At 36.8% G+C, this 19,505-nt stretch overlaps 1 protein-coding gene across 1 annotated transcript in view; it reads right to left on the bottom strand.

Moving 5' to 3' along the window:
- LOC122796040 (interleukin-12 subunit beta-like) overlaps positions 1–19,505 on the bottom strand; it is a 107,965-nt gene that overhangs the window by 26,036 nt on the left and 62,424 nt on the right. Inside the window, exon 4 of the mRNA XM_044064510.1 lies at positions 7,398–7,506. Within this exon, the coding sequence (XP_043920445.1) occupies positions 7,398–7,506 (109 nt within the window). The remainder of the gene's footprint in view (positions 1–7,397; positions 7,507–19,505) is intronic.

Here is a 19,505-nt window from a genome sequence, read left to right as displayed (position 1 = left end):
TAAAGTTCACAATTTATGGTGTTCTCTAAGAACTAGACTAGAGACAATGGGATATAAAAAATTCACCTTATCATGGGAAATGGCTATTCTACATATCAGTACAAATGTACTTCCAAAAAATGTATACATATTCTCATCACAATTTGCGCTCTTATTCAATTTTATATCACAAAAATGGACTATTAAATCCCTAACTTCATGGGAAGACTTTCATAATTTAGCAATTAAATATATTACCTCCCATAAATTAGCTTATACAGCTACTAATCAAAAGCAATATTTTCACAAATACTATGATTACTTGCCTGACATAATTCTTAAGACCTAAAACCACTTTACATGCTAAACCAATAACTAGACTATGTTCTGAGTCTCCTTATAGGGGAATCAACCTTTTCCTTTTTATTTTGCAACACTAAAGTATCTACACTACATTCCTGGTTGTGTCAAAGGGTTTGCATGCTACATTTATACTTTTCAATATAATATGCTCCTTACAATATTCTTTCTTCTTTACTAGTTATCAAATAGTAGTTTATGTGGTGACTTCTATTGCATATAATGTATATAGTTATCCGTTTGATGTTTTCTTTTCTTTATTACTGTAGTTATATGTATTTGGTCTGTTGTCAATCTGATTGTTTAACATTTGTTTTTGAAAAATCAAATGAAGATTTTTGAAAAAAACAAACATTTTAATTGCAAGTCGCAATCAAAAGACATTTTAATGAAGTTTTAGGCACACAGGTAATAATGCTTGGTCAAAATGGAAGAAACATAATTTATATTATAGTGACTGGGGGCATGTGATGCTTGCACTGAGAATATTTTCCAGTGTCTTAACATTATACCACATGCAGCATTGGATAATTACCAACTTGTTACAGTAGTGTAATATCAAGTTCAGTAACATTCACCAAATCCAAGACAGGCTAGAGCTTCAGCTGAAATACAGGAACCCAGTATTATGTTGAACAAGAAGGACAGTAATGTTATCAATCTGAGCAGTTTGATGAAGAAGGACGGTAAAGTTACAGATCTAAGTTATCATTTGACTACCTCCTTTTTTTAAGCTTCTTGTGTTGTTTACTGTTACTAATTGAAGACTTACATCCAGAGTTCACATTCCCTGAACAGCACTGGCTTTAAGTTCAGCTGAATTACAAATAACTCTATTTGATAATTCTCGTTAAGAAAGTTTTAACAAGTGTGATGCAGAAAGGAGATAGTTGATTTCCTTCTTAGTAACATTATTTTGTTTGCATAATAGCAAGACTAGGACTCAGAATAACATCCAATCCAGGATTAGTTTACTGTGCAGCTGCTGGGTAGCATAAAATGGCTCTTGGTTCCATGTGCACCCTAAAATGGATTAAGTAGGTCGTGGTGTCATTCAAAGGGGATCCAGTATTTGTCTGCCTGGGAAGACATGATTGACAAACCACGATGCTTTGCCAGAGATGGTCTGCACCTGTCACCCCTGGGATTCAGGTTTCCGGCTAAAGCTCTTGCCATCCCTATAGTGCCTTTTTTAGGCAAGGTTCAAAGGATAAAACCACCACCATAACAGATACAAGCATGCAAAATCTGAAGGTAATGCTACTCAATGCTAGAAGTCTAAACCTCATAATGCACTCTCTCGAGGCACTCCTAAAAATGGAGAACATCGATATCTGTGCAGTAACTGAGACCTGGTTCAAAGCTCCAGAGAGCATCCCTGCAATACCAGGCTACAACTCTTACCACATTTTTCAGCCACAAAACCAAGACCGAAACACTAAAGGTGGGGAGTGTCCATATTCACCAAGGATATTCACACCTCCAGGCTAGTTGCCCAACACAATGCATCTGAAATTCTCCAGGTGTGACTAAAAATAGGTAAGACTGCAATCCAAACTGTAGCTTGCTACAAATACCCCACCATGCCCCAAGATTCTCACTAGACCTTTCTAAACATACTGGAAAATATTAAGATACAACCAAACACCCTAATACTGGGTGATTTCAACTACCCTGCCATTAACTAGGAAAACTACTCAGGTACCAACTCCTTTTCCCAATGGTTCTTGGAATTCATAATTTCCAAAACCCTGGATCAACTAATCCCTTGTCCCACCAGGGGCCCCAATATCCTATACCTAGTCATTACCAACATGGGAGATAGATGCTCCACACCAGTGGTCACCCCCTCATTGGTCAGTTCTGACCATAAGCAAATCACCCTTGACATCCACATCCCACCCCCCAGTAAGGAAACCTCCTTTAAAAACTTCTCCAAAGCCAACTTCATGCTACTGAAGTCAGAAGTGACAAACTTCATGACACCCATGCAGATGGGATCTGAAAGTTCGACTGCAGAATCCTACACTAATGCACTGTACGAGCACATCCACTTGAGCACGAATCATGCCATCCCAAATAGAACCAAGATGCTCTTCTCCAAAAAAAGGAAGCCAATCTGGTGGTCCCTGTTATAAACAAACTATACAACAGAAGGAAGAAACTGTTGCAGAAAAGAGGAAAATCCCAGGATGCAAAAAACCCCCTCACCAGCCTCAGTAAGAAGCTGAGAACCCTCATAAAATCCTCAAAAGCTAGTTACGAAAATAAAATTGCCAAAGATTCCAAAGACAACCACAAAGCATTCTATAGTTATGTCAAGAATCTAAATGGTAATGCTCAGATCTGCTCTGAGCTACAACAGAAAGGCATTAAATATACTGATCCCAAGGATATTGCCAATATCCTGGCAGATCGATTTAGTGCCAACTTCACCCCTCTCTCACCCCCTAAAGGGCCCATCTCAATAACAAAAGATTGCCAAATTCTGGTAATCACAGCCACACAGGTAGAAACCACACTCTCCAAAGCTAAGAATACAGCATCCATTGGACCAGATGACATCCCAGGCTGTGTACTACATGAACTACAAAATGAACTGGCACCTCACCTAAGTGTCATGTTTAATCCTAGCCTCACCTCAGGCTTCGTGCCCAATGAGTGGCACACAGCTACAGTTATCCCATTCCACAAGGGGGGATCTGCCTTGGATCCCTGAAACTACCATCCCATTAGTCTGACAAGCCTGATCTGCAATGGTATGGAACGCATTATCATGGAACCTATAAACAAAGACATTGGCAACCTTCAAACACTGGACCCCACCCAGTTTGGGTTCGTGAAGGGCCGATCTTGTCTTCTGAATCTGATTGACTTCTTCAAATCAGTCTCCAGAGTTATGGACGAGGGTAAGGCAGTTCACACAGCCTATATGGACCTAGCCAAGGCCTTCAACACCATCCCCCACTCTGGAATCATAGATAAACTTACAAAGCTGGGCATAGATCCCTACGTCACTCGATGGATTGCCAACTGGCTTACTGACAGAACCCAGACTGTAAAAGTAGCCGACTCCAAATCCAGCTCCAGACAAGTGACAAGTGGAGTACTTCAGGGTTCAGTCCTGGGACCACTCTTGTTTGGCATCTACTTCTCTGAAGTACAGGTCAACACTAAGGGACTCTGGCTAACAAAGTTCGCAGATGACTGCAAACTGGGAGCCATTATTGAATCCCCAAATGATGTGGCTATTCTACAAAAGGGCCTTACAGAAACAGATGACTGCTGCCAGAGCCATGGGCTCAAGCTTAATGCCAAGAAATGTATAATTATTCCCTTTGGAAAAAAAACATGTACCCATGATTCATGAATTACCACATAGGTGGAAGGACACTAAACATCGAAAGTGTGATGAGAGACTTAGGGACACAGGTGGACAGTGGTCTCACTTTCGATAACCACATCGCCACAACAGTCAGGAAATCCTTCTGTATGGCACACCTCATCACTAAGGGCTTTTCATCCAGAAAAAAGGAGGTCATTGTCCCACTGTACTCATCCCTCATTAGACCCATTATAGAGTATAATGCCCCATTTGGTATGTACCTTACAAGACATCTGCAACAGCTGGAAAAGCCACAGAAATACCTCACTAAAAGAATCACAGGCCTAAAGCAGATGCCATATGCTGACCATTTAAAAAACTCCAGCTATACTCTGTGGCATATCTACTCAGAGGCGATCTCTGCTTAACATACAAGGCCATGTCAAACCCTGAGCTGTTGGACATGCTCCACTTAAGGAAATCGCAATCCCTCAGAGCCACACACTTCAGTGATCTAAACCTTGTCATCACAATGAACAAAACATGCTGGAGGGATAGGTTCCTGACCCAAAGACTCCCCATACTCTGGAATAGACTGCCCATACATGTCAAGCAGAGTGCCTCATTGGCCCTCTTCAAAAGGAACCTTGATGATTGGATGGGAGATAGGAAATTTACCCCGGGGATCATGTCAGTCATCCTGCTAGACAGAGGTCCAGAGAAGTAAATATTGTGGGAAGAAATATCCAGGGAATTGTTATGGCTAGGCTTGCATAAGCCCTAGGGCCGATAGTCTAGTACCAACCTATGAACCTATGAATGACCAAATGAATAAACTGTTTTTTGATCCTGCTATTGAGGAAGTGTTCCTCAATGGCAGTATGGCTAGAACACCTCTATCAATCTTATGAAACCTATATAATTTCTCCAACAAAAGTATGTCAAAGAACAACCAAATGGCAAAAACATGCCTGCAGTTATAGCAGACTTCTGTCATAGTGCTTGACTGCGCTTTACTAGCTAGCACTAGCATAACACTGTATAAAACTAACAGGCCAATGTATATAGCTATAAATAATTTGGGAGGCTTCACCCTGCATATCTCTATTTATAGTACATTGCAAACTCAGATTTATAGAATCACAAGCAGAAGTCAAGGAAGTGGAAGTGAAACTTTAACAATCTATGAAGTTAAAAGTATTAGCAGTCTATGTATATATGGACTGTTTCAGTAGCAAAAAAGTGGTTCATCATGATCATTGTTGGAAACTTTAACAATGATGAGGAAATGTTGATTGTCTTAACTAATACTGAAATAAAACATTGCGATGACAAGTAGGCTCAAAAGATATGCTCTAAACCACAGATATTCACAATCAGCATAATGAAACTACAATTGTCAGCTTTCAAAATGCAAACAGATGCAAACAAATTACATGAGAGTTGCAAGACTCCTTGATTTTCTTGTGATGGAAGTGTGCCATTATACCAATTTAATTATTTATTCTACTTATGAGGTCATCATTATCACTTAGCAAAAGGAGCAGTGTCACAGACATATCATACCATTGTGTATCTTGTATTCCTCATGAATGCAGACTCCTCCCGTCTTCTAACAAAGAGGCAGACAGAATACAAGCACACACACACACACACACACACACACACACACACACACACACACACACACACACACACACACACACACATTCTCTGTCTCTGCTCACATAATTCCAGATTCATTATTCTGCATCATCTTTTGAATTTAAGGTTACTGTGCTTGTGTCAGTTCACCAAACTAGATGCATGATCAGATATTCAACAACTTGTATGTTGTCTGATCCAAGAATGCCTTTGAACATGTTGCAGATTCTGAAGTTACTGAAATATGTTCATACAATTTCTATGTATATTGCAGCTTCACTGTAAATTTCCTAATATATTTTAAAAAGAGAAATTCTTAAACTTGATACTTCACCTAAAATGGATTATAACATTTTAAATTTAACATGATTTATGTCCTGAATAATGAACTACAATATTTACAATGGAGTAGATGCTGTTATGGAAAATGCATAAATAACTGAAAAAAGACCAAAAATAGCCAGTGTTGACTTCCTAAAACTTTATTTATTATACAGTTAAGCAGACTTCATCAGAACTCCCAGTTATTTGTAATACCCTAAGTTAATTGTAAGATGAAAGTGCTTAACTCTGTTATAATTAAAGTTTTTTGAAAGTTGCCAATGGCAATTTTTGGTGGGTTTTTTTCAGTTAATTCATTTCTACTTTGATACCAAAGCAAACAAGATTTCAGTTCCAGTTTATATCTGTTTTGACATGTAATCTGAGTTCTGTCTATTAACATTAACCAAAACCAAAATAAACAAGACTTTAATTGTAGTTTAGAAACCTTTTTGACATGGTATCAGAGATGTATATTTTCAAGTTAAGTGGAAATGATTTCTAGTATAGGTTTAGCCACCATGAGTACATGTAGCTTAACATCTCTGCCAAAGGATGACCTATCTATGAAATGCAGTCTCACTTCATCATAAGTACAGCTGCTCCCTAACTCTCTTTAAAACAAATCTTGACCACTGGATGTGAAGCCATAAATCTATCCCATGGCTGTCCTCTATGGGACTTAGTGACAGAAAGAGTAAATATTGGTAATTCTGGGACTAGTAGATGTAATAGTGGCATAAATGGATTTCCATGACTACAGTCTCGATGAACAAAGGTTGGTTAGTTCCTTGGCTGCTTGACATTGCAGTTAGAGAGAGAGTGAGAAAGAGAGAGAATGGGTGTGCCTATCCTATGGAGGAGAGAATGCAGGGCATTTCTTTAGTGAAGCTCCTGTGGAGATCACAGATCAAACTAAATATTCCAGAATGGGGGTGCTGTGGGAGGGAAGAACAGGCATGGCCACTCTAAGGCCAAGGGAATGGCATGCACTTAGGCTATGCTCTAGTACCCATGCAGCCTAACAGTGGTGTCAGCATACAGGAAAGGGTCTTATGTATACAGGAAAAATGCACTAACCCTGAGGATGATGGCATCATTCCCAGATTTCCCAGTTTCACTTCCAGTCCAAGTGTATGTAAATCCAGAAAACTGAGCCCTCAGATCTAAAGGAATGAATGAGGCAATACAGTGGTGGTTGGGATGCTTGATGATTAATTGGTTCTAGCCAAAATAAAAGAGAATTTTTAGACTTGGCTCCTAATACTGTATTGGATTGATTGCCTAGTAATAACCTATAAACCTAAGACAGTGTTACAGTGAGCTTCTGGGCTGCTATTAAAGAATTCAGCAAAGTAGTTTCAAACTGAAAGTGACATCTTATTGTGTTCTGAGAGATATAAAATTAATTATACAGAGTCAAAAGTGGGTTCTCCAGAAATTATTTTAGGTACTCCTAATCACATAAACTTTGATTCGGGGAAAACTCTGAATAGTTTGCCATAAAACATTTCATGATTAACAGATTTTGTAGGAAAGACTGCATTTTATTATTGGATTCTTATATTTTATATTGAATTCTACAAATGACGTTTATAAATCATTTAAAGTAAGGTTTCGCAAAACTTGCAAATTTCTAATATTATCTCTGATATTGAACAAAATATGGACTGGCTGCTACCATTAACAATCTGTGCCTTTCATAGCTGTTTCCACAATAAAGCAAAGGATTACATCCCCCCCCCCCCAAAAGTTAAATTATTCTTACCTTGTAATTTTAGCACGGAACACTGCTGGATGGATTGTTGCCCATGTACAGGTAAAACTGCAATTGTATGAAGATGCCCAGCAATTTATTGATCGTTTATTGGGGTCATCTTTAAGGAAAAGAGAGTTAAAGAAGAAGGTTAAACAAAAAAAAAGAGTAAGAGAAGACAATAATCAATGATGTTGACTATCACGAACAACTGATGTAAAAATAATAGAAAACAGAGAACAAATTCCACTCTTTTTTAGGAAAGTATGCATTTCAGCTTTTGTTTATATCATCATCATTCTCATCAATATCATTACCATCATTACCATAATTATTTTCTAAACTTTTCCTGGTGAGGGTCACAGTGTCAGCAAGCTAAGTAGTTTAAACAAAATTTCCATATCCCTAGCAACAGTCCATAGCACATCCTGTGGAATTCCCAAGTACACCCTGGGAAGATGAGAGCTCCATTTTCTCTATTGCTACTGGATTGCCACAAGACCTGTTCCCAGTGGGCTGAGCTTGGTACATCTACCTTGGGAAATACCTAAGCCACCTCCATTTATTGCACTTTGTTATGCTCTGGACATATCCTTCTGTCAGATAAAGGGTGTACACAGCTATCCTTTGAAGGAACCCCACATATCCCGTGTGTTTCCATGATGTCACCTTATCAGTCGCTACACAAAGCTCACAACTATAACTCAAGATCGGTTCCAAGATTACTTAGTAAATTTAGAGCCTTCTCTTACCATTCAGCTCTCAGTTTACCTCTGCAATCCAGTGCAATGTTTAGTTATTGCCAGCCCTGAACCAATCCACTGGTCAATATTCTAATACTTTCTACCCTAATTTATGATCAAGATCCTAATTTCTTAAAGTCTTTCATCTGGGATTGCTGACCCCCACATACCTGGAAAAAGCAATCAACATTTTTGTGTCAGTATGATAACCTCATATTTAGAGCTATTGACATTTATACCAGCTGTTTTTGCTTTTATAGCCAAGATGTCGCTGTTTCTACAGTCTGTTACTTCCTTCCATAATCTGCAGAACATAGTCAGACATATCAAATAAAACCCAAAGGAACCTGAAGGTGTTCCTGCTCAACAGGAGCTTAGCAAGAAACTTCCACCCTCCAAGCTCACCTTATTCTGGAGAATATAGACATCTGCCATTACTGAGACATGGTTTTAAGAAGCAGAACATACTTCAGCAGTCCAAGGCTTCAGTGCCTTCCACACATTTAGACCATCAACCACAAAGACAGGAACTAAAGGTGGAGCTGTCTTTATCTACATTAGCAACAAGTATACCTCTAGGTTGTTTAAACAGGATGATGCTCTGGAGTTCATCCACATGCAAATAATCATAGATAAAGTCCGTTATCATATCCTAGCAATTTGTAGGTCACCACCTATACTGCAAAAATCCCATCATTCACACCTAGACCTACTGGAAGCTTTCACCATACAACCAAATACCCTATTCATGGGAGAATTCAACTATACCTCTAGAGACTGGGAAGCATATTCTGCCTCCAACATTTTCTGGACTTTATTAACACAAATATCCTTGACCAGATAGTGCACACTCCAACCATAGGGTCAAGCATACTGGACCTAGTACTCACCAATATGGGAGAGTACTGCACCCTTATGTCACACCCTCACTGGTGAAGATATATCACAAAGCTGTTTCTTTGAATTAGGAGTTATTCTAAAGCAAACTACATCCTGTTAAGTTATAGTTTGTCAAAATTGAATGTCCCTCTGAACCACGAGTTCACAGCAGCCAAAATCAGAACTGTTCACAGAACCATGTACAACCATGTAAATGACTGCATAGAGGTTGTTGTACCTACTAGAAGTATGCTAAAAAAAAACCCATACAAACCGCACTAGTGGAATCCTAACCTTAATAGGTATATAACAACAGGAAAATGTCATGGCCAAAATCAGATAGAGCAGCTCTCATAATGACAAGAGCTCACTAATTAATCTAAACAGGTAACTAAGAGGACTAGTTAAATCCAGCAAAGCCAGTTATGAGGTCAAGGTGGGACAGTAGTCTCTCCTTTGATAATCACATCGACCAGTGTATCAAGCGAGTGTGGAATATCTTGTTTTTAGCAGCTCTGTGACATTCAGGATGTTGGCAGAAACACTGAGTGCTAGGGATAGAAACTAAAAGCTAGCAATTGAGTAAAAGACTGGATAACAGAGTTGTTATAATACTTAATGGCCAAGAACTGTTTTACAGTATTCAAACTGGTGACTATGAGAGTACTGGAGTCCATTCTAGAACTGGTTCCAGTCAATATTTCACTGTAGACATTGCACATTAGATGGCAAATTAAGTGAGGGAAACATTAGGCGACATACTCGATTCTCATGGACAATACAAAATAAGCTGGTGATCTATTCTGAAAAGGTAGTATAACAGTAGAGTAGTGGGCAGAGCATTTGCCTTATGAGCAGTTTGAGATCATAGGTTTACCCCGGGTATCACTTCAGTGTCACTGTTAGACAGAGGCACAGTATACTAACCTCGAAAAAGGGCATAGCAAAATAAATTTAAAATGGGTGGCGAAAGCCAAACACATTCTGGCTAGGCTTATAAATGCCCTAGGGCAGATAGCCTAGTATGAACCTATGAACCTATGAGAGAGATGGTGTTAAATGTAGAAGAACAAAATGTTACACAGTTTGCAGGAAGAAACCTGTAAGAAGAAAATATGGCAGGAAGATCCCTGTGAGAGGAAAATACCTATCAATTAAATTTATTAGCTATTCAATGTTTTATGAGAGTCTGGATAGTATTTGTGCCCTTACCAACAATGGCTAAACATTTAGGGAGAAGCATAGAAGTGTTAACTCTACAGCAATATAGTAAGGTGGAACTTAGAGTATTGTATACAGATAAAGAAAGCATAATCTAAATTTGGTCAATAAACATGGTATAGAGAAACAGAACAATAATAGTGAAAGGACTAAAGGAGCTGGAATGTGAGAATATGCTAAGAATTTCAAACACACACATTCTGAAGAATAGATGAAATGTAGCCTAACCAAGAAGAATACTAAGGAATAGAATTGGGGGCCATGTTTGTAAGTTAGTATCTGAATGTTCCTCAGCAGATGATGAAAAAACGATGAGTGAGGAAAGGCGAAGAGACAGTAGAATGGGACAGATTGGTCTTGCAGATAATTAGATTACTTGTACCATCATCCCATGCATTTCAAGGTAATGATGGTTAGTGGATAAACACCACCAACAGCATGGCAAATTTCTCCATAGAGGAGGAAACTGCAAAACTAACTCAGTCAAGTATCTCAGTTCTTGTCTTAAGTTTTTGTGCCCCCCTAACTAACTCCAGGATCGCACTGCAGTGAGGAAAAGGGCATGTACCTTTTACTTGCCTTACAGTACTCTACATAGTGCCAGCACTTCACTTCAGTGAAATGAGATTTGGTGAAATGAGTTTTCAGTAATTTTAAGCTTTCAGCAATTTGGTCAGAGTGAATTCAAATTCAGTGAAATGAGCTTTCAATGAAACAAAGTAGACCCATATATATATATATATATATATATATATATATATATATATATATATATATATATATATATATATATATATATATATATATATGGATCTAGGACTATTGAACGAAAGTTCAATAGTCCGAATCCACAATCACCGAACACACTTTAACGAAAGTGCTTTCACTAAAAAAGCGCTTTTGTTAAAGTGTGTTTAAAAAAAAAAAAATAAAACATTACTTTTACATTTTTGCAGGGGGTAAAAGGGAATTTTCCCTTATCCCCACTGTAGCACGATCTCTGCAATAGGCATACTTACATGAAAGTACTTTTCAGTGAAAAGCACTTTCGCGCAAGTATGCCCGGCTGAATCTCTGTCAATTATGTTGTCTTTCGGTGATCCGTACAGATCCCGTAGATATATATATATATATATATATATATATATATATATATATATGTGTATATATAATAAATCAGGAAAAATTATCCTCCATGCTAAGGTACATACATTCATCGATTACCTTTCCACTAGGAACCATTTCTCTTTGTTCCAGAGCACAGTGGCAGTAAAGCTTTTTATAGTCAGTGACATTAACCTCAGGAAATCTAATCCAAGTTACATTAATACTATGCTCATTCTCATTTTTTTGAATACTCTAAAGGATTTTTTGCTGAAAAATACAAGACTAAGCTGACCTAGATGAAAGTAGTCCAACAGATGATGAAAAATGAATATACAACTGTTTATGTATATTGTAATTTGCATGTTATGCTTCACTTGAAATAAGTTTCTCTGAACTCCAGGTATGCCAGTTTGGTATCATGTCTTGTGGATTCAGGAGTAGCAAAAAAAGTTAAGTTCTTCTTGTGTTACCATTGTTTTGCATTAGTCACTTGCAAATCCCAGGTCATGGCTGATAATGGATCACTGATGCTCCCAACTACCCATTTGGCAATCACAACCTTATATAGTGGAAAAATTATTAATTTGCTTATCACTATTCAAGTTTTACAGCTTCAAAATTCCATATTTAAGCAGATGAGAAAATTGACCTAAACCAGGTTGCATGAGTAAGGAAACTTGTCTGTAGTCTAGCTTACATTGCAATCAAATTCCAGTTAAAGAAGATGTGTTCCATCTTAAATGTCACTTAGAGAATCTGCGAGATAAAGACAACAGGCTGAAAATGGAGCTCTTTCAAATATCAGTAGTTTTTGTAAGGGGGCTGCATACTAGATATATAATCCTGGAACACAAGCAATGATAATAAGTAGGAAATGTTGGAAACATATCCAATTAAAAGTCATAGAAAAAGGACCAGAGGTCTTCTGAATGACTATAAATAATGGGCCCAATTCCCACCCCCATTTTCTTTCATTTCCCTACTTTGGATTTAAGTTTGGCTACTACTGCTTCTATTTTGTGTTATATCTCTACTTTTTGTAACTGTGCCAACCTATGTCATGATTTCACAACTATTACGGATTCCCTTCACAAGCTTGAAGTTTCAAAACTTTGAACTGCAAATTGTTGAGACCATAAGATCAAAGTTTTGAAACTTCAAATGTTTTGAATGGAGATTCCCATACAACATTGAATGGAAAATTTACTGTTTTCCTTACTGTAGTGCAATCTCTGAGTTGGTATATTTATTTAGCAGTGGGGGGGGGGGTCAGGGGGCCTGCCCCCCTGCAAAAATGTAAAAAACATTTTTTTGTTTTTTATTTTTTTATTACAAAGTTTCAAAACTTCAATCTAATGGTCTTTATTTGCAGTTTAAAGTTTTGAAACTTTGAGCTTGTGAAGTAGATCCTGCTATTACATCTGCCCTTAGTCCATAAACTGTGGAAACATTGTCATGTAATTGCACTTCAAGCCTCCTGCCTCCTATATCTGACATTACTTCCATTTTCCCTCTAGATATTCTTTGTGTGCTTCCTGTATTATATAGTGTATATATCTACTAAATATTCTTTGGAGCTCCTTAATATATACTCCACATTGATCTCTATGATCATTTTATTGATTGTACCGTTCAGTGAGCCTATCGTTCCCCTCCATTCCTTTAACATCCTTTTCTACTGTAATTTTCAGTATTCAATAATTACAGTCTTATAGGTTTCTCCAATGTATTCCTAAACTTCTGAACCCAAATATTTTACTCTTTCCCTACCTTCTGTTCTCTTGTATACATGCTATTATTGAATAAGACACAAACTAATCAACAGTTCTTAATATCGCATTTCAGACCTATTCATCTTTAAGTAAATTAAATTTCTTCATAATCCTTAACAATTGCCTTCAGTCTTAATACCAGTTAGGTTGTAGTATTCAGCAAACATAAGAACCTCCAAAGTTATCTCTGTCTTGTCCATTTTCTCCCTACTTCTCCTCATTAAAAGTTTTACAAAAGCAACTCAGATGAGACTGAACATAACCTTCTGATCTCATTTTGAAGTTTTCAGCTTTTGATCTCATAGAGCCATTATCATATGCATTATTTCAATTTCCTGTTTATAATATGTAATGTCTGTCTGCCCTTAGAACCTTTTCCTAAATCCTAAGTCACTCATTAATGTTGTTAAGACACACTAAACCAAATCAAAAGTCTTTTTATGTCAAACAAAATAAAAAGCAGTTCTGCCACTTCCACTCTCAGGCTGTTGTTTTTTTCCATTAAAATGAGGATTGCCCACCAGTAATCTATAGATTGTTCCCCTTTATGAACCCTGCTTTTATTTCTAAGATTTTAAAAGCACCTCTTCCTATCTGTCTTCCAGAATCGTCTCTGTAATGTAAGTATCCAAATTTCCTAGTAATATTACTCAACATAACTTTGGTTTAGATATCTCTTTTTGTTGTCTTGTTTTCTGCACCACTCTTCATAAATGCTACAAATTCTTGCTAATATCTTCTTTACCACTTTTCAAATTATGTATATTTCTGTACTTAATTAATTCAGATCTATGGCTTTATCCCTTTTAGTTCAACAAGTGTCTTGTTTGCCTCTTTTAATGAAGTTCTGTTTTGCAAACCTTAATTTTTCTCATTTATCTATTTTTTTCCACTCCAATTTTGTTCCTGTATATCCTTCATCCCAAAACTTACTGTCTCCATAAAGTTCTTCATAAAACTTTGCCATTTCTTTCTTTATTCCAGGCACTATTCCTGCTACTGCCTCACCATTCTTTCTATAGTTTTAGAATTGTTTCTGCTTTTTTTAATTTACATGCTAGACATGGTGCCAGTCTGTCTCCCTATTTCCAAGAATTCTCTTTTCTTTAGCATCTCAGCCTCAGTTATCTTTAACTCATTCTCCTTTTCTAGCTTACAACTTATCTTCAACATTTTCTTTCTTCCCCATTCTCTATCTTCATGCTCTCTCCTTGAATATTTCTTTGGTATTCCTTCCATTTACCTGTCCCTGTATCAATTCTCCCCTTTTTCTGTTTCTTGCATCAGATTACTCATGGCCTCTTTGGTTATTGATTATTTTTACAATTGCCATTATTATTATCATTACTGTTATTATTTATTTATTTGTTTGCATGTTTATTTATTTTCAACATGTCTGGAAGACTGTTTAGGCAACATATAAAACTACTGGAAAGTTGAAAAAAGATCAAGACTATTAGCATTCTTTGGACAAAGTTTAGAATTTGAAAAAATCAAGATTATATCTACTTTTCTACTCTTATGTTACATAATCAATTGCTTTAGCTATAATGCCCTGCAGATGGGTAGGACATAAAAAAACATTTATTGCCAATTATTGAGGGAGAGAGGTGGAGAAAGAATGGGTGACACTTAGTCATTCAGTTGCAAATCTATTGATCCTGCATCCTCAAAAAACATCAGACTCATTTAAAAGATTAATGGGCTTGAAAACAGCTTCTAAAGGAATTTTTAGAAACAAAATTATTCATATACAGAGCCAGCCCATAACTCCTCTGTATAGGAACTGATGCACTTAGTTCCGTATGGATTTAACGTATCATCTGCTAATTTTAGGTATGATGCAAACAAATGGGGTAATACATTAAGGCTTTAGCTGCTGTCTTTTAAAAGATGAAAAGTATGGAAAACCCTGACAGCTATCTTAACATGAATCTGGAACCTGTATGAATAGCAGAAAGACCATTGGTCTGCACATGGTAACTAACCTTTAATAATGTTTGAAAAAAAAGACCTGCATACTGTAATACTAGCTTTTTCAACATCAAGACTGAGAGTAAGCAAAGATAAATCATTTTTACTCATGTTTAGAATGGAGATATTTTATATCTTCTTGAGTCTGCTTTTATGATAAAACTACAGTGATATCCACAGATTAGACTTTGTAAAAAGAGGAAATAGCCTGTTAGCTTTCATTGAGATAAATAAATAATGCACTTTTTAAGGATCTGCTGTTTGTATACTGTAACTTAGGTGATGGAGAATATTTTATTATTGTATTAAATGGAAATGTTAATGATATGTGACTAATGTGAAATATTTATCATAGACCATTTCCTTTGAGAAAATAGTATTGGTCTTAGAAACAGTTTATATATGCTGAAAAATGAAGTTTGTCATATATGTATGCATAAGGTCTGAACTGTTTACTTTGGCAAAGATGGAGCTATAGAGTATTTAGCAGCAAAACCCAAAGAAAGTCAAATATACTAAATCCATCTGGGGTGAGGGGCAGGTAATAATTGTGTACCTGTATAATATGACTTATTCCAATCATGCTTCAAACTAAACAAAAAACAGGATTACATTTTTGAAATTAAGATTTGGTTGGTCTGATATTGTGCAAGATCAGCAATGTATTCCAAAGAATAAAGTAATGTGGTAAACAAATCGCAGTGAACCAGGCAATGCTTATCCCATCACTCATACATTTGTGAGTAAATCATAAAACAGCTACTGCTTCTCTATTCATTATGTACCACCTTATAGCAATTATACTCTCTGAAGTTAAAATATATCTTCATGTTCACAATACTCCTATGGAGTGCATTCCATTGGTGCTGCCCTCTTTCCCTTAAGAAATATTTTTTGATGTCCATTTTAAATTCTTCTTTGAGACATGCAGACTAACTCCACCATAGACTCAGTGAGGCTGCCTACATATGATTTTTTAACCCCCACTTGTTTGGTCTGTGATACAATCAGAATAGTATAAATTAATGGTAAAATCATGAATAATCAAAAAATTTCTCAACAAAAGTTACCCTTAATGAAACTTATATTTTAGCATTCTAGATAGCTAGCTGTATAACAGCATTAAAAATGAAGTAATCCCACAAAATTACTTCACTTTAGGTGGGGAAAAATAAGGGTGCTGGTGGCCCAGCCATCATCTTCCATAAAAATCTCAGTTGTCCCCTTCACCCTACTCAGCCTCCTGTCTCTGAACCTTTGATATGAATTGTTTTTGATGCAGTTCTTAACAATCTTAAAAATTTATCCCAGTCTCTGTCTGTATTCTACCTGATTCTCACAGAGATGCATTGATGTCATTATCCACCAGTGAGTAGCCTACAACTTTAAGAGCAAAATATTCATGGTTATTGATTTTAATCTACTCTTCTTATCAGTCTGTGTCACTCTTTGCTTTCGCCTAACCAAATTAATTTTTAACCAGGAGGGATAACCTATTAAGCAGGAAGAGTGCCCTTGACTATATGTTCATTGCATGAACTATTAATCTTTCTCCTAATAGAATTTCTAGGGGTCAATTTTAATGACCACATGGCAGTTTTTGCCGTGTAGAAACTAGGCTATAGCCCAAGACATGCACCTTGACTGGCGTACCATAAAGTATGATCTGACCTTTTCACTGCTGCTTTTCATGCTGTCTACGATTCCATCCTCCTCCACCAAAGTGCTGATGGTGTGGTCACTTACGTAACATCATTTTCTATAAGTTATTGATAGCCTTGATACTATTCAGTACAAAAATGTTACCAGGCTCACTCTGTGTTTTGTAATGCCTCTCTCTGTCTCTCTGTGTTCCTGCATATGTATTTGTATGGTGCCTTGCAGTATTTACAGCAGAAGTACAATGTGCTGTTTTAAACAACTACATATCTGTGCATCATTTCTTTATTCCAAGTTCACAACCTTTGGTACTTTCCTCATGTTGTGATCTTATTATGTTTCTTCTGTACTTTCCAGATATTTTTTGCATTCTACTCTTTGTTTCTATATGTATTATTGCAGCGACTAGGATTTTTTATTACCTTTTGATGTTTGTAATTTACCCATATTTGGAGCTTGTCCTCCCCAGACCTCCACCTAAAATAGTATTTTCTCAGTGGATTTCCCCAGTTATAAAACACTGTAAATAAATAAGTAAACAAATAAATAGATGGATCCGCTTTCTCTTACACATATGTTCCATATAGGATGAAGCACTACAAGGGGAATTGCAGTGTCATAACTGAGAATTGTTTGAAAATGAGAATGAGGTATGGAGAGACAGATGGAAAAGGAAAGAAGTAAAACAAGTAACTACTTAGATGATTTAATCATCATTTAACAAGACTGCCTCTTAGCACCATTAATAATAAATATATTAATATATTTACACTCAGGTCCATAAGCCTGGAGAGTCTGGCAAGGAATGGCCCATTTTTAGCACAGGACTGGGGCAAAAACACCAGACAAAATGAATACCTAAAAGCAGGGGATACTATAACAAGCTTGGTAATGACAGCATAAAGATATCAACATACCTTTGATGGTGCAATAAAATACCATTTCAATATTAATAGAAGCAAAATAATACAATATAGTGGTTGGTTACGGACAGGAATAAGTATAATATAGAATGTCTGTAGTTTGCTAAAAATCTAAGATATACAGAATATACTGCTGAAGTCAGCTTGTTAAAAACTACTAGGTTAAACTCGTGTATAAATTTTTGTTGACTAAGGGCAAAAGTTAACAGTCATAGAGTGTAAGTGTATTGTTAGATGCAACTAGTAAACATGGGAGGAAGGGTAACAGTAGGTAATAGGTTGTTTGACAGGAACATTTATTTTCCTGGATGAAATCAACAAATGCATAAACATCTTGAAAAATAAATTATCATACTATGTAAGGAACAGCATATGGAATAATAAAAGTCAATAATACCATTAAGGGTTAGTTATGGAATTTTGAAATGAAACCTTAAGAATAAGAAATAATTGTATGTGGAGATGTTAAACATGAATAACATTTTAGATATTCTGTACTAAAATGGCTATAGAACTAGTAAAATTGCAAAATCTATGACACAAAGGACCATGACATCTATTTAGTTCATTCCGGTGTTTCCTACCAATTTACAACAATATTAATATGCTATGCAACAATATGCTATGATACCAGTTTTACTGCCTATGCATCAAACATTTAGGATATTCAGCTCGTCTATTATTTTTCTAGATATATCACTGTATTCCAGACAAAACAGCAAGTTGACTTACCAGAATCGTTGTCTGTTGCAACTGTATAGCTTGAGGCAAAAATTACATTTATTCTGAGTAATAAAATTAACTAAATGCAGGTTTTGACTATAGGTGACTTGCTTTATAATTATTTTTGTAGTTCCCCTTTCAGGGTCTTTCACGGTTCAAAATCATCCAACCCCCCCCCCTTAACCCCCTTGATCATCATTGCCATATTTCCTCCTGTCATAAATCAGCTTACTCAACCCATAGCTAAAGATCCATATTTAGGGGGGAAAGCAGAAATGCCATCCTGGGGAGGGGGGTATACAGTGAGGAGATGGGGACATCCAAGGCACTAAGGGAGCAGTCAGTAAGATTAACTTATCCATTTACCTGACCTGAACAAGCACCAGAAGCTGATGACATTAACACAGTCTCATACACACACTGCATGTGTCTATTTATGATTCTCTTTTTTTTCATTCAGATGCCTGGAAGAATTCCCTGGCTCCCAAAATGAGCTTTAACAAGGCAGGATATCTAGCCTCCCAAGTGACAGAAAGGTGGTTACCACCACTTGGTTTTGTCCCGCCAAACCTCAAACATCAGACTTGCTGCAAAGTCTAGGGTAAAATCTGTTAGCTTGTGTTTGTAGATAGTAATGAAGCCTCTGCACATAATGTTGCATGTTGTGGCTATATGCACTAACAAAGAAGGTATAGACAATACCTGGCATACCATCAACTCAAAGATTTTCAGACTATGGCCTGATTCTGAGGGAACGTAGAGTCTGTAAGGGATGTAATTGACCTGTGTATCCCACAAGTTGAATCAGGAGTCATGCATGGAATACTCATTCCTCTGGATACTAAGGTATGTGCTACATTAACCATCTTTCATTAACCTGTGAGAGACATGTTAGGGCAGCAGAGTGAGGAACCAGCACCATGTAGGTATTTTATGGCATAGCCCATTTTCCTGAGCTTCTGGGAACAATAGACTGCATACATGTTGCCATTTTCAGACGTCCTGAGAAATGCAGATGGAACACATGTTGCCAGCTGGTCCAGGGTGCTTGCAATAAATCAATAGTAAGAGCTTCTACTCTCTAAACTGCTAGGTGATCTGTAACACTCCAGGAATAAT

This window comes from Protopterus annectens, chromosome 2.part2, assembly GCF_019279795.1.
Source record: "Protopterus annectens isolate FY-2018-M chromosome 2.part2, PAN1.0, whole genome shotgun sequence".
Classification (NCBI taxonomy): Eukaryota; Metazoa; Chordata; order Ceratodontiformes; family Protopteridae; genus Protopterus; species Protopterus annectens.
This window is presented reverse-complemented; position numbering and strand designations above follow the sequence as displayed.